This window comes from Onychostruthus taczanowskii, unplaced genomic scaffold (assembly GCF_017590055.1).
Source record: "Onychostruthus taczanowskii isolate IOZ18803 unplaced genomic scaffold, ASM1759005v1 scaffold21, whole genome shotgun sequence".
NCBI lineage: Eukaryota > Metazoa > Chordata > Aves > Passeriformes > Passeridae > Onychostruthus > Onychostruthus taczanowskii.
The window spans coordinates 11,515,749-11,543,180 of NW_024499351.1; the positions used below are offsets into that span (position 1 = coordinate 11,515,749).

Genomic DNA, 27,432 nt, shown 5'->3' on the forward strand with positions numbered 1-27,432 from the left:
GCGCAGCCTGAGGTTGTGTCCTCTTGTCCTGGCACTGGTGGCCAGGGGGAAGAGGCCGATCCCCGCCTGGCTGCGACCTTCTGGGAGTTGTAGAGAGCGATAAAGTCATCCCTGAGCCTCCTCTTCTCCAGCCTAAAAACACTCCTCACTCCTATCTTCCGCTACGCTACACGATCGATAAACATTTTCGTATCCATATATTTACAAATTATTAAGCCTGTGCAGCGTTTTCCACCCAATTCCGGTGTTTTCAGCCGGGGCTGCCCGGGGCCCGCCGGAGGGGCCCGGCCCGCGGGCGGTGCGTCACTGCCGCGCGCCGGCGGCCGGCGAGGCCCCGCGCCAGGGGCGGGCCGGGGGCGGTGACGGCGCCGCGTCAGAGCGGGGAAACGAAAGCGGCGGCAGCGGCGGCGGCCTCGCGTCCTCCCCTCGCCGCGCCCTGCGAGCCCGAGCCCTTCGGAGCCGGCCGCCTGCTCCGCTTTCGCCGTGAGTGCCGCCCGCTCCAGCACGGTGCTGTCCGCCGAGCCCGGTCGTGTGTGGGTCAGCGCGGGGCGCGACCGCCGGCGGCTCCCGCCGTGCCCTCGCTGCCCGCCCTCCGCCTGCGGGGGGTCTCGGCTCGGCCTCTGGGACCGGGGCTGCGCGGCGGGCGGTGTGACGGCGGTGAGAGGCAGAGGAGGCAGCGAAGCTGGTGAAGGGTTGGAGGGTAAGTACTGTGAGGATCGGCTGACGGAGCTGGGGGTGTTTAGCCTGGAGAAGATGAGGTTCAGGGGAGACCTTATCGCTCCTACAACCGTCTGAAAGGAGCTCGTAGCCAGGAGGGGCTCGCCCCTTCTCCCAGGCAGCCAGGACAAGAGGACACAGCCTCAGGCTGCGCCAGGGGAGGTTTAGACTGGACAGCAGGAGGAATTTCTCCACAGAAGAAGTAATTAGACATTGGAGTGGACAGCCCAGGGAAGTGGTGGAGTCACCATCTCTGCAGGTGTTCAAGGAAAGACTGGATGTGGCACTCGGTGCCATTGCCTAGCTCCCATGGTGGCGTTCAGGCATGGGTTGGACTCGGTGACTTCAGAGGTCTTTTCCAACCTAAATGATTCTGTGAGAGGCCCGTGCTGCAGTGCAAGGGGGCTGTGGGGCATGGGTGGGCTTTCCCTCGCAGCTGCGGGGCTCCTGGGGGGTTGGGTGTCCCTAACTTGCGACTAATTTTGCATGGTTTGAAATTTGTCGGGAAGGTAGGTGCACCGAGGGACCCTTAGTGGAGTTTGGAGGGTGGGGGTCTTGATAGGAAGCTGGCAAGAGTGAGCTGAGAGTGTTGGTCTCTCATTTGGCTCTCTCAGAAGAAATATAAAATGGCTGGTTTGTTAGAGATAAACAAGGGTAGAAAACCTCTGAAGTCACCGAGTAGAAAAAGTTTGTTTTTTTGGTAGAAAACCAAAACCCTCAACTGAGACAAGAGCTGATAAAGGTGAGTTGTCAGTAATAGAACTTCTAGTGGAAGGGAAAAGATTTCTTAGCCATAGTGCAGTGAGGTTGTGGGATCATTTTGCAGTCACAGTTGTGGGGATAAATAAAGGATTTGGCCTTAAGCTGCCTTGTATGTATTTGTGGAAATAAGTTTGATAACTTATAGGTTTGAATTATAACTTAAAGGTTTGAATTGGTGACCTGGGGCATCTTTTATAGCCCAACAATCCTATGTAGAATAATAACCACTAATCAAAGTACAGTTTCTTTTTTTTTTTTTTTTTTTTTCAGTAGCAGGGAGGTTTTAGCTGGTGTGATAAACATTTTTGCCTTTAAATTTTTCACTTTCCTTGCTTGTTGTCTTCTGCAAGCCTTCCAAGTTGGCTTCTAGGCCATCCATCTTTAAGCATTAGACATTTCTCTGAGTTTATGCAAAATTTTTCAGCCACATACAGAAGCTGGATATTTTACCAGTGATTCCTGGTGAAAAACACAACTGCACACACAAGTTGAGCACACATATTTAATAAAGTTCTACTATAAAAGTTGTGCAGAAAAGCTCCTTTATTAACTAAGATTTGCAGAGGTGAGGTCATAGTTGTTTGGAGTCTCGTGAGAAATTGGTTCCACCTTGCATATTCTCCATTAGATGGATCTGACATTTTTGCAGTGTGTTTGGATAAAATGAATCTTTGATTCAATAGTAGTAATGAACTGCCCTATATTTAAGTTATTTAACTGTGTACATCTGGGTTGACTTCATCTGCTTGCATTTGGGGATAAGTAGGTTGTAGAAGTGATTTGAAATTCATAAGTTATAGGGAAATTTCCATATCAGTTTCCCATTTTATTAGTTAGACTAGGTGTCTAACTAAGGCGAGTTGAAAAGAAGCTAAGACTTTTCCCTCAAGGCATTTAAATTGAGAAGCCTAATACTGAACAGCATAATGTGATCTATGCCACCATGCTGCTATGCATTACAGAAAGTTATGCTTAATGTTTGCCAAGTGTAATCATCTCCTCCTCCTTCTCCTTCTGCCTTCTTCCTTTTCTTCTTCTTTCTTCTTCTTCTTGCATTTCAGGAAAACATGAAGAGAAGGACAGAACCCGAATTTAGCAGCCCCCAAAATAAGCAAAAGAAGAGGATAGAAGACTTGGGATTAACCCTCAGTTCTACTTCAGATGATGAAAATCAATTTAGTAACCATACTACTCAAGGTAAGGTTGGAGATCTGGAATGTGCTGCTGCAGGGGATGTAAATAATAACCAGGAACTGAGCCTACATCTCCTGAATCCTAATTGATAGCCTGAATTTCAAGGGTGTACTCTCTCTTTAGGAAAAAAAGCTGCATTATTTCTTTTCACAACCTTGGATTGGTGTGAATTATTTTAGGCTTTTTAAAAATCTTAGGTAAACCTTTTAATCTGGGAATTGTATGAATTCAGATGTAGAAAACTGGATTTGAAGGAGATGACGTGCATGATCCAAAGCTCTAAACATCCTTGTCATACTTATCTTTTCAGTCTCAGCAGTTATTTCTGGTTTGAAAACTCAGTACTGAGGCATTGTGAGTGTTACACCATAAAGAAGCATCATAATTTTGTTTAAAAAGGAAGAAAGAAATCAGTAGTCTTACCACATTTCTGCAGACAGGAGAAATTTAGATGAATACCATGGGGCCAGTTGGTTGAGGCTTCTACTTTGTAGGACCATCTCTCGTGCTGGCTCAGTGTGATTTCGCCAGGGGACAGAGTTGTGAGCTCACAGGTGTTTCTTTTCAGAAAGATTTTTTCAGAGTTAACTCATTGCCTACTTTTTCTTGGAGTGTGCTTTCTCACCTGGAGTTGGGATGTACCACAGACTCATGAGGCACGTGACCTATACAATTGGTGTCACTGTTGTGGGACACTTTAAACTCTCTCTTCAGGTTACTTCACTGCCGTGCCTGCTATGTCAGAGTCTTAGGATTTCTCATGGCCATGAATTGTCCAAGTGCCTGAACACATAAAGAAGCCTTCCCTTGTGAAAATGGAAGGGGGTGTGTGTGGAAGATGAGCGGGTTGGTGTGGGAGTAGCTGCAGTTGCAGGGTATAGTGTGTGTACCTGTCTGACAAGGCCCAAGGTGAGGGAGGAGGCCAGAGGTGCAGAATGTGAGAGCTGGGGTAGGGAATGCTCTGTGCACTTAGGGCTGAGCTAAAAAATTAAAACTGATTTTTTTTTTTCATTTTCCCCCCTCTTGTGATTATTGAGTTCATACATGAATCAAAACAGGTGTAAGCCTTGGTGTTTAAGAAACAAATTGATACAGTTCAAGGACAATATTTTGGGTAGAGTTAATTGTTTATTAGTCTGTTACACCCATTGTGGTTTCTAATGAAAGAAGGGAGGTTGGGGAAAGAAGTGATTTGAGATTTATTCTCAGCTGAGCATGGCTTAGCAAATCTTAAAAACAAGAAGAATTGTAAAGGGACTCCAATGAAACTTATGCAGTAGGTAATTGTGTTTAAGGCACTTTATGAGTATCTAGAAAATAAGATAGGTAGCAGTTAGCAAAAAGTTAAAAAGCAGGTAGCTTTAAAAGTTAATTGAAACTGTGTGCCGAAGAAGCAGAAAGCAGTAACTGACCCTAAAGCAAAAATCCTGTGCGAGTGTGTTCTTAGGTAAAAGCTCTGTGAAAGAAACAGGAATATATGTCGTGATAGATATCTGAAAATCAAGATGGATATAGAATGTTGCAAACACAGGTTGAATCATAACCTTCCTTGTCTCGAGCTGGAAGCCTCAAATGTTGATAGTGTAAAACTCTAATGTAGTACTTGTGTGGGGACACAAGTGCTGAATCTTAAAAACTGATTGCTCAGCAACAAGCACTGAAGGCACACTGAAAGGGTTTTAACTGCACTTGTGTATTTTACGGTGGTGTCTTTCATTTTTACTTCACTTTCTTGTAATGGCCTTTTTTTGCTGATTTTTCAGTTGTTTCCTGTTACTTCACTGATTTTTCCAGAACAGGAAAATGCAGAGATCTGTGAGTTGAGAGAGAAATAGTCTGTGTTTTTTCTTAAATTAGACAAATCTAAGAAAAGTTCAATCCTTCTTTTTAAGTATTATAATATCTTTTGGGTTTTTTAGCTCTTCTGTGGTGCTAAATTATTCCTTCTTAAGAGATAAACAGAAAAAGATCAACTCTGCTAACAACCCTCTGTTTTACATCAGGACAACTTTTGTAGTTCAACTCCCCCTATTTGTACAAAGCAGCACAGAATTATTTCTAGCACTTGGCGAACAGGGGAGCTCAAGAGGCAGAGGGCCAACACAGGGCATGGCTGTGCTTGCTGTGGATTGCTGCTCCTGTAGTCTGTATGAATTAGCTGTAGTAAGAAACTTGTGCCACTGCTTCATCCTCATAGTGATATTACCCCATGAAAAACAGGACTCATTGGATTGTAGGGCCTCCCTGGGCACCCAGCTGGTACAGAGCAGGCTGAGACAAATGAGACTACCATGATTCCTGCCCAGATCCCAGTTACATCCTGCCTGGAGCAAGTAGATTTGGGCAACTCACAGCTGGAGAGCAGCAGTCAGGACTATACAGCTCATACAGGCCTAGGTTCTTATCAACTAGATCCCAAGGTGGTTGTATTGTGTTTTGTTATGCTGTGTGCCGATTTGGTTTGTTCCTTACACCCCTTTCTGTTATAATGGTTGTGTGGGTTAGCAGCCCTCTCTCTCTCTCAGCCGCGGATCCTCGTCCCTGAAGGCGAAAGCCTTAGGCGCTCCCCTGGCCGAGCCCCGGATCGGGAGAGGGCCCCCGTGCTGCCGGCGGTGCTGGCCGCAGCTAGCCGGGACACACCTTAAGGTCAGCCGCTGCACAAGGTAGAACTGGGCACAGACAGAGCTTCATTATTTGGTGCCCATGAAGGTTGTGGTGCATCAGTTTCTGCTGAGGAAGGCTTATTTTGAGTGCTTGCTATGTATGTTGATATTACCTTGACTGAACCATTGACTTATTTTCATTCTCAAACCTCTCTCAAGGTATTTTAGAGAAGATTGGTGTCCTCTGGCCTTATCTTTCACTTGAGTTTGTATGTATCTGCAAACTCTAGTGGTGAAAAACTGTCTCACTTGCTGCAGTGAACTTGGGGATCCTTGCTATTTAACTGGATAGTGGGGGTCTAACTGAAGTATAATAAATCTAGCTTTCTCTTCTTTCTGCAGTGTTGGCCATTTGGTAGATGCCTGTGTACTCCATGTGAGTTTTTGGCTAAGTTAGGGATGGATTTGCACTTGCGGTTAGATAGCATATGGAAGAAAATTCAAAATGTTTCATCAGGGTGTAATTGTCACTATTCTAAGGAGGGAATCCCTGTGGACCTTCTCAGTTCCTCAGGATCATTGTGAAGGTCAGGCACACCACAGTAGTGTTGTAGTCATGCTGTGGCTGCTCTGCTGTGTGATGGGGTTTGCCCAGCCCTTTGTGGGGCCTGGAATCCATGGGGTCAGAGAGGCTGCGTGTGTCCCTGAGGCAACAGGGAAGATAACCAAGTGTTGGTTGCACAGGGTGTTATATTACACCTGCATGCTTCCTGTAACACATTTGAGACACTGAAGTGTCCTCTGTGTGTTTGGAGGATTTAATGAGTCTCACTATGTTCTAATGTGATTACTGAGATGTCTTTCTTCCATTTGATTTTTATTTTCATTCTCACTTTTTTGCTTGTTTTCAGAATCTTCGAGTAGCACCAGTGGGTCTGACAGTGAGAATGATGAAAAAAGACCAGTCTTCAGCAATGAGTTCAAACAAGACTCTCTTGTGGAGGGTACTTCATCTCGCTACTCAATGTATAACAGTGTCTCCCAAAAGCTTATGGTAGGTCAAAATAGTTTTGGATAAAATTGTTACGAACTGATGAGAGCAAAGTGAAAAGACCAGTTTGTTATAAAAAAATACTTTGATTTTGATCCTCTTTGTATCAGGGTTCTCTGTCTTTTATTTCCTTACTGTCTTGTACATACATGAAATTGACTGCATCCCCGCTTTTTGTTATTATTCTCTTATTGCTAAAATTTACCAAGAGAAAAGCCTGAAAAACTAGCAGATAATGAACATAGTTCTTTCAACCTAAGAGATGGGTATGTGTGTCAGGAGCAGCGTCTTGCATTCCTCCTCTGAGTTTTACATGGATTTTTAACTGGTATTTGAAATGTATGTGAATACATGTTCACAACAAAGAATATCATCACAATGTGATTTTTTCCTATACCAACACCTTTTTTTATGAGCCATCCATGCTTACTGCACCCTGTGATGCATGGCTTCAGACTCCTCACTACTTTTCTCTCTGAGCAGGCTCTTCCCGCCTTACTGAACCTTCTGTAATTTGCTGTCATCTCAAACATCATTCTTCAGATCTAATTTTTTTGTATCTTGCCTCAGTGAAGTGAACTCACTTGAAAGTCCTGAAAGCTACAATTGAGATTAAAAATGCTCAGTGCCTGCAAGTCACTTCAGGGTGATGTGCCATTTTCTGCACTACTCTTTGACCTTAGCAGTAGTACACAAACTTAAGTCTGCTTGCCTCAGAGTGCTCCCTTTGCTCCCTTTATAGGCCAAGATGGGCTTCCGGGAAGGAGAAGGTCTGGGAAAATATGGCCAAGGCAGGAAAGATATTGTTGAGGCCTCCAATCAGAAGGGAAGGAGAGGCTTTGGCTTGACCCTCAAAGGATTTGATGGGGAGCTCAATATTGATTGGCAGGATGAGCCAGAGGTAAGTACTTTCTGTTTTAAGCCCCATTTCTCCTGTTGTGTTCAGCAAAAACTGTGAGAAAGAATGTGTAAACTGTGTTTTTTCTTGGCAGCTGTATCTTTTCCGGTGTCTCTAAACTGTACTTTGAGTACTTGACTTCTGTTTTGCCTTGATTTTCAGACTCTAATAAAGGGGAACGTGGTGAGGTGTTTTGTTTTGTTTTGGTTTTTTTTTTTTTTTTTTTTTTTTTGTGGTGGAGGTGTTTGAGGTTGTTTTTCATTTTAAAAATAAAGAAGACATCTTTCAGTCCAGGAGGAAAAAACTCTACAGTTGGCACTGAAGTCATGGTATGACCCCTTATGCTAGCATTGGGAGACAAACTTTTGGGGAGCAATTAGTTTTTATATTTTTCTAGTAAAACCATCTTTGGCTCTTCCCATGACTTGTGTTTGCAGCCTAGTGCCTATGAGAAGGTGGACTGGTGCCCTGAGTGTACCACGGAGATCCCAGATGCTCAGGAGCTGAAGGAGTGGATGACTGTGGGGAAGGTAATTTTTTGTGTATTGGTACTTACCAGACTAAGACAAAGCAGGAGTACTCAGCCTGGGATGGGACAGTTGCCGTGTCAAATAGCATGAACTGTGAACAAGCTCTTGAGGTTGCTAGTTTAGCTTCCTGCATAAAGCAGATCCAGCTAGATCTGATCATGTTGCTCAAGGCCTTGTTTAATGGAGTTTTGAGTATTTTCAAGGATGGAAGCTTCACAGACTGTTTGGACATCTGTTCAGTGTTTGACAACCCAAATGACAAAAGAAAATTTACATATGGCTAATTCGCATTTTTTTATGTGGCTTTTGTCCATTGTTTCTTGTCATGTTGCTGTACATCTCTAGGAGCCTAAGTCAGTCTTTTTTTGCCTCCTGTTAGGGACTTGTCCCTTTGGTAGGTACAGCAATAGGATTTCCCTTTCTGCATTCTGAGCAAACTGTTCTCAGCTTTTTGTCATACACCAGATGCTTTTTGACCCTTGTCATTTTGGTGGCCCTTTTGCTGCTTTTGTTCCAGCATGTCTGTTCTTATACTGGGGAGTGCTTAAACTGGATACAGTATTTCATATGTGATCTCAAGATGCCTAACACGGGAGAAAATGCCTCAGCCTAATTGCCATGCTTTTGCTGATACAGCCTAGTGTGTGATTGGCAGCCTTCATCCATTATTGGTACATGCTGCATTCTGAAATGACAATATCATGCTTGCTAATTGCTCCCTGTGCTCTTGTCCTGTTGCAGAGGAAGTTGGTGATTGAAGATGAAACAGAGTTCTGTAATGAAGAGCTTTTGCATAATGTCCTGCAGTGCAAGGTGAGCCCCCTTTTTAGAGAGGAACTAAAATTTTGGGGAAGCAGGTGAGATAAATAAAGAGGATTGAGTAGTTAGGTAATTGACAAGAGCTCAGAATGTCCTCTGTCACCTCGATGTCACTGGGATGACCTAGCATCCTGTTTTTTATTATCTGTTCAGCAGCCTGTTTTGAACCTCAGCCTTCTGAGAGATTTTCTTGGTATAACTCCAGTTGGCAGCTGAGCCCCCTGCAGCTGCTCACCCATTCTCCCACCAGCGTGTGTGGGGAGAGCATGGGAAGGGTAAAAGTGAAGAAAAGTCATAGGTTTAGATAAAGGTAATTTAATAAGTAAAACAAAAGCCACTCAATGGAAGGAAAGCAAAACAAGGAATTAATTCACTCCTTGCCATGGACAAGGTGTTCAGCCATCTATCTTCAGGAGAGCAGGGCTCCATCACATGCAAGGGTTACTTGGGAAGACAAAATCCATAACTCCGAATGTCCTCAGTTTTCTCCTTCTTCCCCCAGCTTTACATACTGAGCATTATGGGGTATGGTATGGAATATCTCTTTGGACAGTTTGGGTCACCTGTCCCAGCTATGTCCCCTCCAAACTCCACAAGAATGCATTCCCCACCTACTTGCTGGCAGGGGGGTGTGAGAAGCAGAAAAGGTCTCAATGCTGTTCAACCACTGCTCAGAAGTAACAAAAACATCTTTATCTTATCAACACTGTTACCATCACAAATCCAAAATGTATCTCAATACTAGCTAATATGAAACTACTACTATGAAACAAATTAACTCTACCCCAGCCAAAACCGGCTCGGAGATGATAGAAAGCAGTCACCCTCCCTTAGTCGACTGAAAGGCTGAAGGCTTGGATAAACTGAGGAAATGAGCTTCCCTTCTTTTCTTGTCTGTTCAGTCTTCCCTCCTCAATTTTATCATGCCCTTGTATACTGCAGTAGAGTGTGTGTATATATATGTGAAAGAAATACTTTAGGCTGGGACTGCTTTTGAAGTGGCTAACCATATTATCAGGCTCTGGAGCTATCAGTACAGAGTTTTTCAGTGTTATTAAATTTGCTTAAGAGCTGAGGTGGCTTAGAATAAGAGTAAATATCATTGTGAGATAGAAAAGCATTTTGTATTGGTGAACCAAATCCTGCATGGAGTTTGCTGTCTAAGGAGAGGAAGATAGGAATTGCTGATGCCTACCCATCCCTCCAGCCTGTGCCAGGTCCAGCTGAGCTTTGTTTATGTTTGTGCAGAGTGTATTTGATGAGCTGGATGGAGAAGAAATGCGTCGAGCCCGAACAAGGTCTAACCCCTATGAGATGATCCGTGGAGCTTTCTTCCTGAACAGGTTTGTAGAATGTCTGGTACTGTAATCCCTTTCCCATGTATGTCCATTTTCAGCTGTGGGAGCCAAGGATGAAACTTAACAAGGCCATATTTATGTGTTCACAGGGCTGCAATGAAGATGGCAAATATGGACCACGTCTTTGACTACATGTTTACAAACCCTAAGGACTGCCACGGGGTGAGTTCCTCTAACTTTCAAATAGCAGTGCTTCCTCAGAGAATGTGGAAGGTGGGAAGAAAGGAGAATCTTTAGGATACTAGCTGGGAAAACAGGTCCTTGAAAGATTCCTCTGAGCAGTGTAGTTTATGGTGTATGTGGTTTGACTGATGGGAGCTGTTATGGGTCAGTAGAATTTCCTCAGTTTCCTTTTGCAGGTGCCTTTGATAAAGGAGTATGATGCAGAGCTGCTTTACTTTGCTGATGTGTGTGCTGGTCCCGGAGGCTTCTCTGAATATGTCTTGTGGAGGCGGAAGTGGCACGCGAAAGGATTTGGCATGACCTTGAAAGGACCAAATGATTTTAAACTGGAGGACTTCTATTCTGCTTCCAGTGAGCTCTTTGAACCTTATTATGGTATGTAGTACACCCATGAGTGTAACCGGATGTTTTTGCTCATGCTGCAGCCTCTGTATTAGTGGCAGGACTGGTGTTGATTCCAGCAGGGGGATCTAGAAGAAGCCTAGGGAACCATTTTGCAAGGTAGAAGCGGGCTGTCATTGGAGGAAAGGGTTGAGATTGGTGAGTTTGCATATTGAGTAATACTGACAAGTAATTTTCATTTTTTCAGTCATTTGTATTTGTTACCTGTCTGGTCTGGGAATATGTTTCATTGTAGCAGTTGATAGCTGACCAACTCCCCTACTGTGAACAGGGATACCTTCCATGAGATCAGATTGCTCAAAGTGCCGTCCAAGCTAGCCATGAACTAGACTGAGCATCCACAACTTTTCTGGGCAATGTGTCCCAGTGACTCATCACTCTGAGTAAATTTCTTGTTAATGTCTATTTTAAATGTACCCTCTTTCAGTTTGAAGCCATTATGCATTATTCTATCACTACACTCCCTGATAATAAGTCCCTTCCCACCTTTACTGTAGCTCACTTTAGGTACTGAAGGGTGCCTAGACTCCCTAGAGCCTTCTCTTCTCTTGGCTAAACAGCCTCAGTGTTCAGTCTATCCTTATGGGAGACGTGCTTCAGCCTCCCAATGTGCCCAAAGATCTATCAGCAGAGCCAGAGTTAGACACCTCATTTACCCGACTGTCAGCATGTTTCTGTATCAGACCTTCCTAGCTGTGCTCTCATAATTGATTGTGGGCTCTTAGTAAAGATAAACAAAACGGATTTGGGCTAGAGGCTGTATCTGAATCACTGTGACTAAATGAGCTGCTTAATCCAAGGAGGTTTGTTATGTTAGCATGTTTTACCTTGCTTTGAGACAGACTAAACAGGTGTACACAGACAATTGCTGCGTCTCATATCGTGCATTGTAACTTGTTAATCTTGATGTGTTTGAGCCCTCTATCTGCCTTGCCTTTAGGACTAGCAGGGAAAATCCAAGGATTGCTAGTATTCGTGCTTCTTATTTCAGACTGTATAAAAGAAACTGTCTTGTAGAGGGTGTGCTTTTCTGTTGTTGTGCCTTGTGTGGTTTTTTTCCCTCTCCACCACTGACTTTTGTTGGCTGCCACTCTTGACACTGACTATGAACACTCTTGGCATATGACTATGAACTCTTAGAGAATGGTTAGTAGCACTTGAGGATTAGGTCTTAGTTAAAGTTCATGGCAAGGGCAGCAAGGCAGATAAACACCTTGTTCTAATGGTGTTTGGATCTTCATAGTTCACGGCAAACTGTTGTTACGGAGAGGAGGAGATACCTGGAAAAATTAATAGCCCAATGATTTTGATTAATTTTCTCGATCCCTTTCTGTTATGCTGTAAAGTCTAGTGAAGTATGTACAGACTCTTCCACTGATGGGAAGGAAGTAGCCTGACATGATATTTCTGTTGTGAAGAATGGTAAAGAATTCCAGTGTCACTTCACTTATTGACAGGATGGCTGTGAGGAGTTTGGTTATCAAAACCATATCATGTCCTCATCTCTTCTGCTTTCTAGTCCTCCAGCTGAGGTAATAGAACCTGTAGTTGTAGAAGATTTACAGGGTCTAATATTAAACAGTTCAGCCTTACTTGAGGCACAATTGGTGAGCTCTAGAATACACCTTAGGTCAGCTTTCTAAAACACCAGCTGGGAGACTTTGTAGCTCTCTTTTAAAAGAGCCATACGGGAAAACTGTACAAGTATTTGTGCACAAATCCTACATCTTTTTCCCTACTCCCTTCATAAATTTGTTCACATGTTTTTGTTCGGGGCGGGGGGCGGGGGGGGTTGCTTTTGTAAAGCCCAAATTACACTGTGCTTGAAAATAGACTATTATGTTCCTTTGGAATTATTTGTGTTCTTAGTAGAAGGTTACAAATGCACAATATAGAGAATTTTGCCTTGTCTGTAATAATGTGTTTTTAACAGGTGAACTGTGCAGTGAAGTTGACTCTTACATTTTCAGTAGATTCAGCTATGTGCCACTCCTGCTTGGATGAGAATATTATTTTGTCAAATAGTCTTTATTTGTCTTGTGCTGAGGCTAATGTAGAACTCATCATTTGAGCATGGTTACTGTATGCTCTTGTTTCAGCCCCCTGACCACTCAATCTGAATAATTTTTTTGAATTAAAAAGCATCTTTGGTAGTGGACAAGGGACTTTGTTAATGTTTATTTCACCTATCAATGACTTTGTAATTTCTAGCTAAATGTAGATTGAATACAATAGATCATCTGCACATACTGATCTTTTGTACTTGCAAATGTATTATTGATTGTCTCCTTTTTTTCTTTAGGAGAGGGTGGGATTGATGGAGATGGAGACATCACTCGATCAGAGAACATTACTGCTTTCCAGAATTTTGTTTTGGATAATACTGATCGCAAGGGAGTGCATTTCTTAATGGCTGATGGGGTTAGTTAATTTATTTTTCTTCCTGCACTAAAACAAACCCAACAAAACAGACACCTTTGTCTGCATACAATGACATGTGTAGTTACAATATGAAATTCTACAGGCCTTGCCATTACAATTCCTGGTGCTGATTCTTTTACTTTAAACAGAAATGATCGTGATTCCCTGATTTAGTTCCTCAGAATCCTTTGCTTGACCAACAGATTTGTGGAGATACTAATCATATGCTATGCACTTTGCAGGGTTTCTCAGTGGAGGGTCAGGAAAATCTGCAAGAAATCCTAAGCAAACAACTCATGCTTTGCCAGTTCCTCACAGCACTGTCCATTGTCCGGACAGGTATGTTTTGTCCATTAATCTTCCTCCTTCTCTAAGGTGTGGGTGGCACTGGGGAATGTTGCTGTACAATTTTTATTAGTGCCTTGAAGTCTGCTCTGCCATGAGTTGCACAGAACTGAATGTGTACGCATAAGTCCTGAGATGGTTGTCACAAAGCTAAGATATCTGGTGAGAAAAATAAGCTAATCTATATCTGTTTTGCTTTTGATTAAAAGTATAACTAAAATACATGAATTTAAAACACTTAATTTGTTGGGTTATGTAGCTGTCTTGGGGTAAGGTCATGCAGTGTGATAACTGGACAGCCTGCCTGAGATTTATGGCACTAGCTGGACCAACTTCCTCAATATCCCAGCTGATTGGAACAGTGGTGTTTATCCAGTTCTTTCTTTCCTCTAGCTTCTGAAGGCTTTTCTCCTTTAAATCTGCCATCTGTGTGATAAGAGCTAATGATGCCTTACCCTGTCTTAGCTGCCCCTCTTTGTTGCTAAATGATGGACTTTACACTGTGTCTGATTCTGATGGCTCCTGTCTTCCACTGAGTTTAGTTAGCCCTTGGCACTGATATAAAAGACAAATTGTAACAAAATGATAATTTGTATCTTGTGCCCTATGTTTAGAAGAACCTGAGGCAATGATCTACTAGTCTTACATGTGATATGATGAAAGGGCAGCTTTCTTTAAGTCTTTTCTACATGGGTAGATGATAGTTCTGAAAAAATGCCTGCATTTTGCTTGAGGAAATTGGGAATATTGTTTGAAGGAGAGGGGCAACACAGACTCTTTTCTCTCTAGATGGCAAGTTGTTCTGTTTAGGTAACATCTATTAGTCTTCTCCTCTAGTCTGAGGTTCCTTGTTGCATATATCAGGGCTCCTCTTCCCTGGAGGCTTTGGGATACATGCTGCCAGGCCATAGGGCACAGGCTGGGCCGGAAGGGGAGGATGAGAGGCAGATAGAAGGTTTGCTTGTGAGACAGCCTACATGCTGATTAGATGCTTGCCAAAGGAATGCTTTACTCTCTTCTCTGCAGAGACATAGGGAAGATGTTTCATGAAGTCTTGCTGGCTCACTTCATAGCTGTTTTCTGGATGCTGTTTAATTGCACAAAAATTCTGTTACTAGTTCTGCAGAAGGATTGAGGTGCTTGGTATCTCCTTGTTTCCCTATTATCTGCTGGCATCAGTGTACTTCCTCTTTTTTTTACAGGAGGACATTTTGTCTGCAAAACCTTTGACCTGTTTACTCCATTCAGTGTGGGTCTTGTTTATCTGCTCTATTGCTGCTTTGAGAGAGTTTGCATCTTTAAACCTGTGACAAGCCGCCCTGCTAACTCGGAGAGGTGAGATGCTTGAGCATGAGGGTGTACTAAAGAAAACAATCCTCTGAATACAGTGAAAGATGGATTTGGGTAAGCCTAGTGTAGGCTTTGTGACCTGCCTCAATTAGCAGCTGTCTTGGAGGAGGAAACATTTTAGATGTTCAGTAAATTATGTACAAGGTAAAGATTATATTTGCCAAATTGTTGTTATGGGAAGGAAGCTGTGGAACTGGATATGTAACAAATCTTGTTTTGCATGAAACAACTATGGTTTCAGTGAATCCAGAGGATATATGAGAGGTTGGACATGAGCTGGCACTGTGTTTTTACTGCCCAGAAAGCCAGTTGTATCCCGGGCTGCATCCAAAGCAGCGTGGCCAGCAGGATAAGGGAGGGGACTGTGCCCTGCTACTCTGCTCTGGTGAGACCCATCTTGCAGTGTTGCATCCAGCTCTGGGGTCCCCTGCACAAGGATGGACATGGATCTGTTGGAGCAAGTCCAGAGGAGGAGCACCAACATGATTGCAATGATGGAGCACATTTCCTATGAGGAAAGGCTGAGAATTAGGATTTTTCAGCCTGGAAAAGAGAAAGCTTAGGGGTGACCTAACTGGGGCCTTCCACCACTTGAAGGTACTGGATGATCTTTAAGATCCCTTCCAACCCAAATCAGTCTATGATTCTGTGATACTATCTGTGTTTTCATTGTACCTGTCAATTTCAGAATTGGTTTGCTACTTGAGGGAGATATATGGGAGGTTTACATAGGATTGCATTTCCCTGTCTTTTCAGAGCTTAGAAGATGTACGATGACTCAGTGATAGGTCAGTTTGCATCTTTGTAAGGATATTTAGGAGGAAAGAGTTCCTGGGGTTTGGTAAGCTCCCCTCATAATGGGAGTGTGGCGGAAAAGTTTGCTGTGTGAAAGAACTGATCTCTCTGCCTTGCTCTGCAGGTACGTGGTGTGCAAAGGCCTGAAGTCAGGGATTGAAGATGTGCGGGATTACCTCTTCACAGTGAACATCAGACTCAACCAGCTGCGCAATTCTGACGTGGATGTGAATCTTATCGTCCCACTGAACGTGATCAAAGACAACCAGGATTTCTACAATTATGTTGTCCAGTCCAATGAAAAGTGAGTTACTATGGGTGATGAAGGCTGCTGGCTGTAGACAGATTCATTTAACATAGCTTTTGGGTGTAACTTCCTGCACTCATGGAAGTGCTTGTTGATGCTGCCACACTGCTGTGCTTTCGTTCTCTGAGAGGCTGAGCAGAACAGGGGAACTCTGCAAACAGAAATTCTGTATTACTGTCAGTGACTGTTTGGCCTCAGAGCACTGTGTAGAAAAGAAAGTACTGCCTAATTTGTTCCAGTGATCTTCCTGTCAGTTTGAATATGTTGGCTAAGATCCCTCATTGCTCTGTGAATCAGACTGGCTTCCCCCTGTTGTCTCAGCACTCTTTCTTGTTTGAAACAGTAGAACAATGTTGATGGCGATTAATTTGCTCCCTGACTAAAACTTTTATTCTCTTTTAGCCACTGCAAAGTTCAGATAAAGGCACTAGCCAAAATTCGTGCCTTTGTTCAAGACACGTGAGTATATTCCTCTGCCTTTTGGTGAAGACTGAATTAACCTACTATTAATGAATTGTTTTGCCCTTGTTTAATAAGTTGTTGATTTGAGCTAATATCTGTTTTGGCCTTTGTAGATAGGAAAGTGAAAAGTGCTTTTAGGTAGCTCAGTTTGTTCTCCACCTGAATTATTTGCAGAGATGTGTGGGTGTCTGGAGTAGTCCTGAAAATTGATAGTCTATTATCATCCTTGTTGGGAAGGCTTCCATGCATTGGATGATTTCCAGTTACCATAAATGAGCTTGCTTCTTAGCTGGAATGTAAGCAGAAAAGTAACTTGCAGCTGGTATTTTCAATTCAACAGTGACCATCCAAGTCGAGTGTGGTTCATAGCTGTTCATTTTTCCATTTGCAATTCAAAACATCTGTGTTACAGACGTAGAATTACCTAAAGGTTGACATCAATTTCTTGCATAAAACTAAAGCCATTGCAATGTTTCCCTGCTATACTTTTTCTGCTCAGGTGTTATTCAGGCATAATATGTGGTAGAAAGTTGAGTGAATATGGTAGTTAGAAATTGTCTTAGAGCTGATTCTACCTTGACACTGTTTTTTGTATGGCCTTCAGCAGGTTTTCACTGTTGTTCTTATGTAGAGCTGTGTACCCAGCTTTTGGAGATTAGCATAAGTTTGTACAAATACATAACTTACTGAAAACGTTTATACCCAGTGGTACTTTCATGGAATGAAGTGACGGCTGATAGTCAGTAGTGCAGACCAAAGCTAAACACAGGAACTGGAGGCTGGGGAGGGAAGACAGCATCCTCTTTCATAGAACCCGTTGTGGAGCAGTTCATGTTTGTTGTTCTCAAGCCAGATGATGAAAGTTCCACATTTTATAAGGCTGGGATATATAATGCTGCAAGATCAAGGATGTTTCACCATCTTAACAGTCTGCTGTCTTTCTTTAGAACGCTGGTTGAGCCACGGCAGGCTGAAATCCGAAAGGAGTGTCTTCAGCTATGGGGGGTAAGTAAGGTGTCAAGCAGGCAAATTGTGAAGGTGTCATTGCTGTAGTGAAACTAGAGTGGAGTTGCAGTAAAGATGGACTTTCTAGACAGAGGTTTAATGTCTTGTGGGAAAGTCAGAAACTGTTTCAAGCTGTTATGTAATCAAACAGGATGTGCCTGATTTATTGTGTATGGCTCAACTGAGCAGGCTTCTCTGCAGTTGAGAATATTTCACTGTACACAGAGTGAACTCAGCACCTAGATCCCAAGCAGCAGAGCTCTCTAAATAGTCTTGTTTTATGAGTCTGCAGTTTGTGTTTCCTAAGTTTTTGACCGCAGTGGGGCCATAGATGTGGCAGTTATTTTCACAGGATGATGGTGTGTCTTTGATGAAAGGATATTTCATCAAAACATGCATGACATCAAAGGTTTAGACTAAATCTTTCTGGAGTTGCTGGTTGGTTTCTGTGAGATGTGGTATGCCTACATTAAATTTACAAAACGTGAGACATTTTATTTGCAACATGACATCTCTTCTTGATCTCAAATCCTAAGAGCAGGGGTTTCAGGGGCAGAATGTCCTGTCATATATTGAAACCAGAAATGTTCCTTTGAATGTGCCAAAGAATAACACTCAGTATCAATTGTTTGGATTTGTATTCAGATTCCTGATCAGGCTCGTGTTGCTCCTTCATCTTCAGATCCCAAGTCCAAGTTTTTTGAGCTGATTCAGGTGAGAGCTTGCCTAGAGTCCTTTCATACAAATATAACTTTTTTTTCATATTGGAATTAAGGGATGAAGAAGGTAGTCCTGGATTATTGCTTCATGTAAAGTTATGTTTACCTGCCTGTTGATGTTTTGTGTCTATCTTGCCTTTTCCATACTTTGCTCTTTAGGGCACAGACATTGATACCTTCAGTTATAAACCCACGCCTCTGAATTCCAGCACACTGGAGAAAATTCGCCAAGTGTTAGATTACCGGTGTATGGTGTCTGGAAGTGAGCAGAAGTTCCTCTTGGGGTTAGGGGTAAGTGCTAAGAACAGTCTGGGAGTCTTGCTGATTAATTTCAATGCTGCTATTCTGCCTTGCAGTTTCATCCCATCCTTTTCTGTCCCTAAAGGCCTAAACCCATCCTCATCAGCAGTACCTGAGACTGCTAGTTATTTATGTCTCTTACTCCTGATGTCACTGCCTTTCACACTAATTAACCCTTTTTCTGTAATCTCAGCCTACACAGAGATCTGCACTTCTGCTAGTGTCTCTAATTATCTTCACTGTCCTTTTAAAGGTTCTATTTCTGGTTCTTTGTGTGGGTGTGAAAAGTCACTGGTAGATTAGAACTGGTGGTTTTGTTCCTTTGCTGTAGAGGTTAAGGTTCTTCCTTAAAACTTAGGACAAAGAAACTGCCTGTGATAGCCTAGGACAAAAAGATTCTCTGAGGGTTGCTCTGCAGTTAGAGGTCTCTTCTCCACCCCTTCCCTCAGGAAGCCTTGGCTGAATCTGACTCTGTCTTTATGTACAGAAATCACAGATCTACACCTGGGGTGGTCGCCAGTCAGACCGCTGGACAAAGCTGGATTTGAAAACTGAGCTGCCACGAGATACTCTTCTCTCTGTGGAGATTGTTCATGAGCTGAAAGGAGAGGTAGGAGCCTACTCTATCTTATCATTGTGATACAAAGAGTAGTTTCACTTAATCTCTCCAAGATACTGCAGAATAAATGCTCCATCTGTGCTGGGTACAAGGTGGGTTTTTTTTGTATATGATCTTAAGAGTAACTATTTTGGATTAAGTTCTCCTTTCTGTCTAGTCCTAGAAATATGAGCTTTCAACATTGTTTTGAAAACACTCTGGACCTGATGTGTTGCTGTTCTAAGTGGAGCTGCACGTGACATTGCCACCATGACTTAGTGTGTCTGTGGCTTTGTGGGTACATAACTGTACTGTAGTGACTGCAGGCTATGGGGAGAAGATCTTTGTGGTATATTTACAGTGTAAGGTGAAAAATCCCAGCTGCCTGGGAGTTTCCCTGCCCTCTTGCACCTCAGACAAGGATACTGTAGTGTGCTGGGCTTTGTGATACCTGATAAGGCACAGATAGCTGGTGAATGGCAGCTGTGATCCCGCCCTCTCTCCCTCCCCTAAGACAGAATTGAGTATTTGAGATGCACCAGTTCTTGGAGGATGCCATGTTCCCATATAACAGGCAGCAGGGAATTTGTGTGTTTCTAATATCTGGAAAGGTGCCTTCTTGCTAGAAGAGATGTCCTGTCAAAAAACAGGCTATAAATCAAAGCTGAAATATCAACAGTGTAAATATTAAATCTCTGTACTGCCCTCCTTGGAAAGCCCAGCGAAAAATCAGTGCCATCCACATCCTTGATGTCTTGGTGCTGAATGGCAATGATGTTCGAACACAGCATTTCAACCAGAGGTATGTAGGTTCTGGAAAAGCTTTTTTCTGTACATGTGTAGGAGTGACTGGGAAATAGTGTTTAGACTATTCTGCTAAGCAGAATGCTTAGCACAAGGAGACAAGTGCATTCAGCTGAAACACTGCTATAAAGATGAACTGTGAATGAAGCTGCTCTGAACTGAAGTACATATAGGCTTTTCCTACTGTATCTTCTCTGTGTATGAAGGCAGCTCTAGGTTCTTTCTTAGCGTAGGGTGAGCCAGGCACGGCTGGGGTAAACTGACCATTCTGGGAATGAGCTGAGAGAAAAGGAACAAGCCCCTCTGTTTCCTTCCTCAGGGATATAATGTCTCTGCTAATCCTGCTAGCCTGATAAATATATCAGTGTTCAACAGCATGTGGACTTAGAGAGTAAGCTATGGAGACTCATTCGTAATGGCAGTATCATTGGGCACTGAATTGGGAGGGTGGGGTGAGAAGAAGTCTTGCTAGACCAATTTGCCTAGCAGTCTGCATGTCCTGAGCTGTCAAATCACTTACTCTGTTGAAGCTGTTACCTACCTTCTGTGCCAAAGGCCTCCTTAAATTGCTGGATTCTCTTTCCATGTTCATTCAGGATTCGGCTGGCAGAGAAGTTTGTCAAAGCTGTTTCTAAACCCAGCCGGCCAGATATGAACCCCATCCGGTGAGTGCCACCTCCTTCCCCTCAGCCTCGCTCGCTTTGCTGTCAGTGTGTTGGAGGACATGAAGGGAAGTTAAGTTACAGGCTGAAATTCATAGTTCTGTTATGTTATGAAAGAGGCTAAAAGCTTTTTATATTTTTAAGGTAAATACCGTTAATGGAGAAGTTGTGCCCTCCTTTCACATGTTAAACAGTTATATTTTCATTATAGGTGGATTGGCTGGTGTTGATTCCAAATATGTGTGATTGTAGGTCTAGCACCCAGTGAGCTTAATCATTGCAAAGAATTCTGTCCTTGCCTGCCCTGAAGGGTCAGCAGCAGTACAGTGATGCTGACTGTTAGTAAATGCAGGACTGACCAGCACCTCTGAGGACGAGGCTTTAGTTACAACCCCCAGGAAAGTTCTTGATAAAGGGCTTCAGCTTTGGTTTTCTCCTGGCCTTCTATTTCATTAATTCTAATGCAGTGTAGCATAAGAGCATCACTGTGAAGGCATCAGTTACATATCATGCACAAAACAGCTTCTCATTCACAAGCTGAAGTGCAGCAATATTGTGAAAACATCTGGAGGAAGGGAAAGAGGATCTTCTCCTTGATGGCTTAATGAAAGGTAATGAGTGGAATCTCTGCCTAATGACAAACAGACAGTTGTAATAATTGGAGGAGCCCAAAATGCTGGGGAAGGCTGAAGGTGAAGTGAGAAGGAGAGCTGGGGAAATAGATTGTAGAGGGGTCATTTGCTGCTTTTGTGGAAAGGTGTTAAAGTGTTCCTGCTGTGCTCTTTGAAGCCTGATGCTTGTAGCAGTATGTGGGAAATGAGTGGTTGGGGTGTCCAGTCAGAGGCAGTGCTTTTTTAACTTACTGATTGTTTTTCTGTCTCAAAACCACAAAACCAGTTTGATGTAATGACAGAATGAGGACTCAAAATACTCTTTACTGATTTAGAAAAAAAGTTCTTTTTACTCCAGGGTAACTAACAAGTTTGTTGCATCTCTGAGGATAGTAATGGTGAAGATCAGATCGTTAATTTTATTGTGAGGCCAGCGTGCTGAGGCCAGAACATGACTGGGACTGGCCTTGGTCAATTTATCTGATGGGAAAACAAAAGCACCTGACTTTCACTGTTTTTACTTTTCTGTATAGTCAACCTGAGGTAAAAATGCACAGTTTCCTTAGCAGCAAGGATATTTATCTGCTGCTTACAGCAATCCAGCCATGAGCATGCAGGTGTCAGGTTTTCTCAAGCCAGGAAAAACTAGGCACTGAAGCATAAAGATAGAAGAGATAAAGAAGGGTGAACCTCAGTTGAGCCTACCTCATGCTGTATAAAACCAACCATTTGTCTGCTCCCTGTTGCTGGGCAGAAGAAACCCCACAGTTTAAACTTTTTTGAAAGAATGTTTTTGTCTTTTCTTCCCAGAGTGAAGGAAGTATACAGATTGGAAGAAATGGACAAGATTTTTGTGAGGTAAGCGATTGGTGCAAATAAAATGTCAAGGCCCTCTGAGGTTATCAGCCACTGGTGCACAGGAACGGGAGGGATGTTCTGATCTGTGCTAGTGGGGTCATGGAGACAGAGCTGTTAGAGCTCGTGGTGGCTGCTGCTTCTGAGATGCTGCTCACTCAGAGCCTCATTCTGCTACATTCTAATGCCATAGATGTGGCCAATGCACTTCATAACAGTTGGAGTAGCAGCAGTGCCTGAGTTTGGGCACAGGAGTATCAGTGGCTTCTCAGTGGCTTGAAAGGTCAAGAATTCACACTTGAAATAGGAACCCCATTTGATTAATTATGGTAGCTTATCACAGATTTTTCACCACAGCACTCAATTTGCAGCCTGATCTAGACAGGTCTGACTGGTTTCTCTTGGCCTGTGTGGGAAAGCAAAAACCTCAGTTTTTCAGGGTGTGATGATTTGATCCTGTCCTGTGCAGTGCTGTCAGTTCTCACTGTGACACTCTGGAGAAGGGGGTGCAGGTGGTACGAGGTGTGTACAAGCACAATAAAGGAAGAAACACTCTCTATCATTGCCTTCTCTCAACATTTAGGTTAGAGATGAAAGTCATCAAGAGTTCAGGGGGAATGCCCCGGCTGTCCTACACTGGCCAAGATGATCGGCATTTCGTGCCCACAGGACTCTACATTGTACGGACTATGAACGGTAGGAAGAGAGAGTCCCCACTCCCTCTCAACTTTTCTTTGTCTCTCCAAGTAAAAAGTACTGACCAGGCTTGCTCATCTTAATTTGGTAAAAAATTAATGTCAATATTTGAATGGTTAAGTAATGAGGGTAATTTGCATCTATGAGGGTAGCTTGGATTAGGGTGAGGTTTAGGGTGTTATATGTTAGTTTTTCTGTTGTGGGTCGATTAGCTATCGTGTGGATAATTCCATTTATTTACATGACTGACTACATTCTTTTTTAATGAGATCATAATTTTTCATAAAGTTTTCCAGAGTAATAGGATATGGAAATACCCTGTTTCAAATGTCAGCTTCTAAATGGAGGGAGAAGGGATTTTTCTCAGTGAATAGAGAACAGCTTGGGAAGCAGGTTATCCTGGGAGAAGGAAGGAAAAAGGAGTAATGAAAGGATCACAGTTATTCTTTATAGATTCCTCCTTCCTACTTTTACTGTATGTGTAAGTAAAATAAAGCACAGAAGTGATTTATTTCTTCTGTGATCCCCCCCCCCCCCCCCCCCGCCCCTTTTATTTTCTACCTGATCCCTGTAACCCCTCTGCTAGATCCATGGACAATGGCATACAGCAAAAAATGCAAGAAGAAATTCTTCTTCAACAAAATGACCAATGTAGCGACATACAACCTCCTTCCTGAAGCCATTGCACCCTTTCAGTGAGTATGAGCCAGAGCTGAGGCTGTGGACAGGTGTGTGTCTGCCAGCGTGTGTGTGCGTGTGCCTGGGTGTTTGGAAGGGAGCTCTGCAGTGCTGTGTCCTTGCAGTCGTTTGCAGTGCAAGTGCAGTTGGTCACCAGAAGGGTGTGCTGCAGGAGCTGGCACCTTGTCAGGCTTTCAGGAAACTGCTGATGTGGAATCATGGATTTTGCAATTAATGGCTATGAATAACAAACATGTCACAAATTCATTCTGCTGTCTGCAGCAGACTACAAGTTACTGAACCTCCTATCTGCAGGGAAGTAGAAATTGAGCCCAGCAACTGTAGTTTGCTGCATCTCTGTATTTAACGTGTATGGTTGGAAGTTGCTAATTTAAAAGCAAATCCCAGTTCATTTAGACCAGGCTCTGGAATAACCTGTGGGAAGCTGGGAGCTTTTTTTAAAGAGAGTGAGACAGTAAAACAGTAGCTTCTTGGGAAAGGATGGAGTGGCCTGTCATTGGACAATCATTAACATTGCAGCTGCTGAAAACCATCTGTATCTACTGAGTATTAACTGAGGGCATTACCTAAGTACAGCAAATCCTGAGTCTGATGCCTCAGGGCTCCTGGGTGGAGATGTTCTGCACTACCACCATTACCCAGGACTGTGCCTCTGAGTCAGAACTTCACATGAAATAGCACTGCTGATTTTCTCAGTTTGAACCTCCTTACCTGTCTTAGAGCAGCACTTTCAAGAATCCTTAAGCCTTTCTTCATGTGGTGAATGGCAGAACAGGCTTAAAAGGAGAGGCACATGATGCTTTTTCTCTCCATGTGGGGTTAGTTCTGCCTATGCACTCTGAAACAGGCCAGCATGAACCTACAGGAATGGCTGAGGAGGTGGAGGGAGTGCTTGTGTGAGACTCCAGAAAGGATGTGTTGTGGTTAGTGAGTACTAATATGTCTATAATTAGCCACTGACATGTGCTCTTGTTGCTGTGCTAGTACTGCTTTGTTAGAACAGAAGCATTAAATAAGCTATGAATATTAAGTGTCAGTAATTGTACAAAACTAAAGGCTGCTGTGTTGGCAGTAATTAGCAGCTCTGATTTCATTATGGCTGGGACTGTGTTGATGCAGTGAGGGAGTGCTGTGCTTGATGGATGGAGTGGGAGATGCCATTGCAGGACCAGAACTCTCAGCAGCAAAGCAGGGCTCAGTTATTTCACATGAGGGGAAAGAGGGAATGATCCTAGCTGCTTTTGTGCCGTGGGAAGTGCTGTTTGTTTGCAAAGCTCCATAGGACAGCTGTTACTGATTATAGTAGGTATGTGGTGAGGGATTAGGTTGCTGCTCCTGGCAGACTTTCTGAATTCTTCATTAAGGTCTTTCCATTGCCTGCAATGACAGTTTCATCCTCTGAGAAACTTAGGGGGAGGTAGGGTTTTTCCCTAGTGACCTGACTCCTTCCAGAAAATACAGAACTGAATTTGATTGAAGCTAGAATTAACAAGTTTGTTTCCATGGAAATCTCTTAGGCTTGGCTGTTGCTGTACTTTGAGGGCTGTAGAGTTTGTAAGGTGAATGAATTAATGAATAAATGCACTGGTCTTTTCCAAGGCACCTGTTCTGAGTATTTCTATGTGGCTCCCATAGCAAGGGCAGGTGTCTGTCACTTGGGATGAAAGTGTTTTCTTTTCCCTTCCCTGCCAAACTAATCTTGCTCTCCTCTCTGCCCACAGTGTCTGCCATTACAGCCGCCTCTTCTGGGAATGGGGGGAAGGTGTTAAAGTGCACGACTCTCAGAAAAGACAAGATCCAGAGAAGCTATCAAAGGAGACTGTTCTGTCTTTCATCCAAGCACACTATCCCTAACCCTGCTCTCTTGAGGGTGCAGGGAGGGGCTGAGCCCAGCTTGGATTCTTCAGGGACTGATGGGACTGGGAAGGCTCCGCAACTTCTATCCTGATATTCTCCAGAGCTGATTTCCTGGAGATGATCGAACCAGAGGGTGCTACGCAGAAGGCACAGGATGAGGCTTTACCCTGGTAGTGTATATAAGAGTACAGCCCAGGTAGCACCTGGTGCCAGAGTACCTAAGGTGCCTCCTGGAGCCAAGGCCTAATGTCCTTGTATCCTGACCTGCATGCATGAGGCCAAGGGGCTGGCAGCTTTCTTTGCTCCTATTGAAACATTCAGCAAGGTTTGTGGAGCTCTGTGTGTGCCAGAACTCTCCAGGCTTCTGCTTCTCTTGCAGTGTGGGAAGGAGCAGAGATGTTTTGATGGCAGAGCTGGGCAACAGCACATTGAAGCGGCCCTGCATTGCTCCTGGCAGCTGTCTCCTTGGCCTTGTCAAAGGCTACACTCTCCAGTGGAGGGTGTTAAGTCTTTGGTGAACTGTGGGCAAAAGTTATATATTCTTGTTGGTGTCTCCAACACTTCTGTTTATCAAGGCACTCAGCTAGCCACTGGCAATTCATATGTGATGGACAAAGGCCAGTGCAGGTGATGAGTACAGTTCCTGGCATAGATCTGATGTGCTCACACCTCTGCAAGCTGCTGTGACAAGGATTTCCCCTCTCCAGGTTAGTGACTTACGCCAAGCCAGCAGCCTGGGGCTAATTTGTGGAAATGTACCATGGTTGGTGTATGTGCTTCATGGTACTTCTGAGACAAAAGTGGTTTGATTCTTGGTACTCAACATTATTACCTAAACCTTCAGGGAGGAAAGTGGACGTGGGAGGGAAGACACAGAAAAGCTAGGATGCTGAAGTCTCTGGAAGAAATGATGGGAATGTCTAACTTAGTTAAAAAGACCCAGGGCTTCAGTAGAAAGATATCTTGACTTTAACCATGTAGGTTAATAAGAAGCAATTCTGTCCCCTGACTGTGCCCACTGGAAAGGTTACCAGATTTTCCTTTTAAAATATCAGAGAGGCTTTGAAATCCTCTGTATCTCATTTGACTCTGGAACTGCATCTGAGGTGAAGGCACGGAGCCAGGAAACTCCTCTCAGTATGGCATTTGTGTCAAGACTTCTCCATGCACTTCTGTGCCAGGCTCAAAGTTGGCTTCTGTTGCATGTTTTACCTTCACTTCTGGCTTCCATGGCACTTTGCCAAGTCTTCCACATAAATCAGAAGATAACACGTAGTTGAATGCTTTGGGACAAACAGCAAGATAGTCCCTTTTTTGTTTTGTTTTGTTTGTTCTTGGCTTGTTTTTAAACATGGATTGGCAGTAGGGAGAAAAATGATTTAGGGGTTTGTCTGAATTGTGCCTTAAAGAAAGCTATAGTTCTAGCATCTATAGCAGTTGTTTAGACTGTGTCTTTTTCTCCACATCCATATGAATGATTTGACCGAGCCTGTGCAGCAAAACATAGAAACTTTGACTTAGGCACAGGTCTGTCAAAGCAGTTGAAGGACTGCAGGCTGTTAATGCATCCTCTTGGCTGATCTGTAGACCCTCTCCACTCTAAAACATTGGTAAAACATGTATGAAAGAAATGGTGGCTCTTCCCCCTAAGCAACAAGAGGTGTGTCATTAGTAGCTTTGTCTTGGCAAAGGCACATCCATGAGGGATGGGGAGCAATCTCTCCCAGTGGGCAATAAAGTACCTCAACCTCTGGTGTCCAGGCCTGTGTACAGCTGGCTTTTTAAACCAACCAGCAGTTTGAGTTCTGAGGACCTCTGTGGACTGCCTTGAGGCTGTTCAGTGCCAGCAATGCATGCTGCTCCCCCCGCCAGGCTCCTTTGCAGTGTTGTGTCCTCAGCTCAGAGCTTTGACTCCTGTGGGCTGGCACACAGAAGAATGACAAGGAAGTAAACTAGGATCAGTGTAGGCCTTAGAGGGTACAAAAAAACCTGGTCAGTCTGCAGGAATAGATATGAATGGATACTTCAGTTACTCAGTTGTCTCTAGTTGCTCATTTTAATTTGCTTTTATTATTTTTGATGCACTGAACCTTGATTTTCAATCTCCCTTCAAGAAGGCAAGCATGAGCCACCAAGCTACTTGCTTCCCTGCTGATGAGGGTACGTTGGGAAGGGCGGGTGAGGAAGGTCTTGCTGAAGGGAGTGTTTATGTATGTTAATTGCACAATGTGTTGTTATTAGGCTTTGTATCATTTTGTGTTGTTATTAGGCTTTGTATCATTTTGTGTTGACTTCTATGCTTTCATGTTCTATTACCAATACAGCCCCTTTAGTTCACAGCAGCGCTTCTTTCCTTTGCTTCCCACACAATTTGGGCCAGCAGTGTCTGTCAGTGTGGCAACAGAGAAATGCCAGCAGAGTTAAATATT

General features: G+C 43.5%; 1 protein-coding gene across 1 annotated transcript; it reads left to right on the forward strand.

Annotated features, from left to right (window-relative positions):
* Positions 1-379: 379 nt before the first annotated feature.
* Positions 380-27,342, forward strand: CMTR1 (cap methyltransferase 1). Its single transcript, XM_041404383.1, has 24 exons — positions 380-700; positions 2,541-2,676; positions 6,188-6,330; positions 7,070-7,228; positions 7,663-7,755; positions 8,497-8,568; positions 9,823-9,917; positions 10,022-10,094; positions 10,292-10,490; positions 12,820-12,938; positions 13,181-13,277; positions 14,486-14,618; positions 15,553-15,732; positions 16,138-16,194; positions 17,145-17,202; positions 17,848-17,916; positions 18,081-18,212; positions 18,709-18,832; positions 19,531-19,621; positions 20,220-20,288; positions 21,707-21,754; positions 22,335-22,447; positions 23,034-23,142; positions 24,868-27,342. The coding sequence occupies exons 2-24, from the start codon at positions 2,547-2,549 to the stop codon at positions 24,998-25,000; spliced, it is 2,496 nt and encodes an 831-aa protein (XP_041260317.1). The 5' UTR covers positions 380-700; positions 2,541-2,546; the 3' UTR covers positions 25,001-27,342.
* Positions 27,343-27,432: the final 90 nt, after the last annotated feature.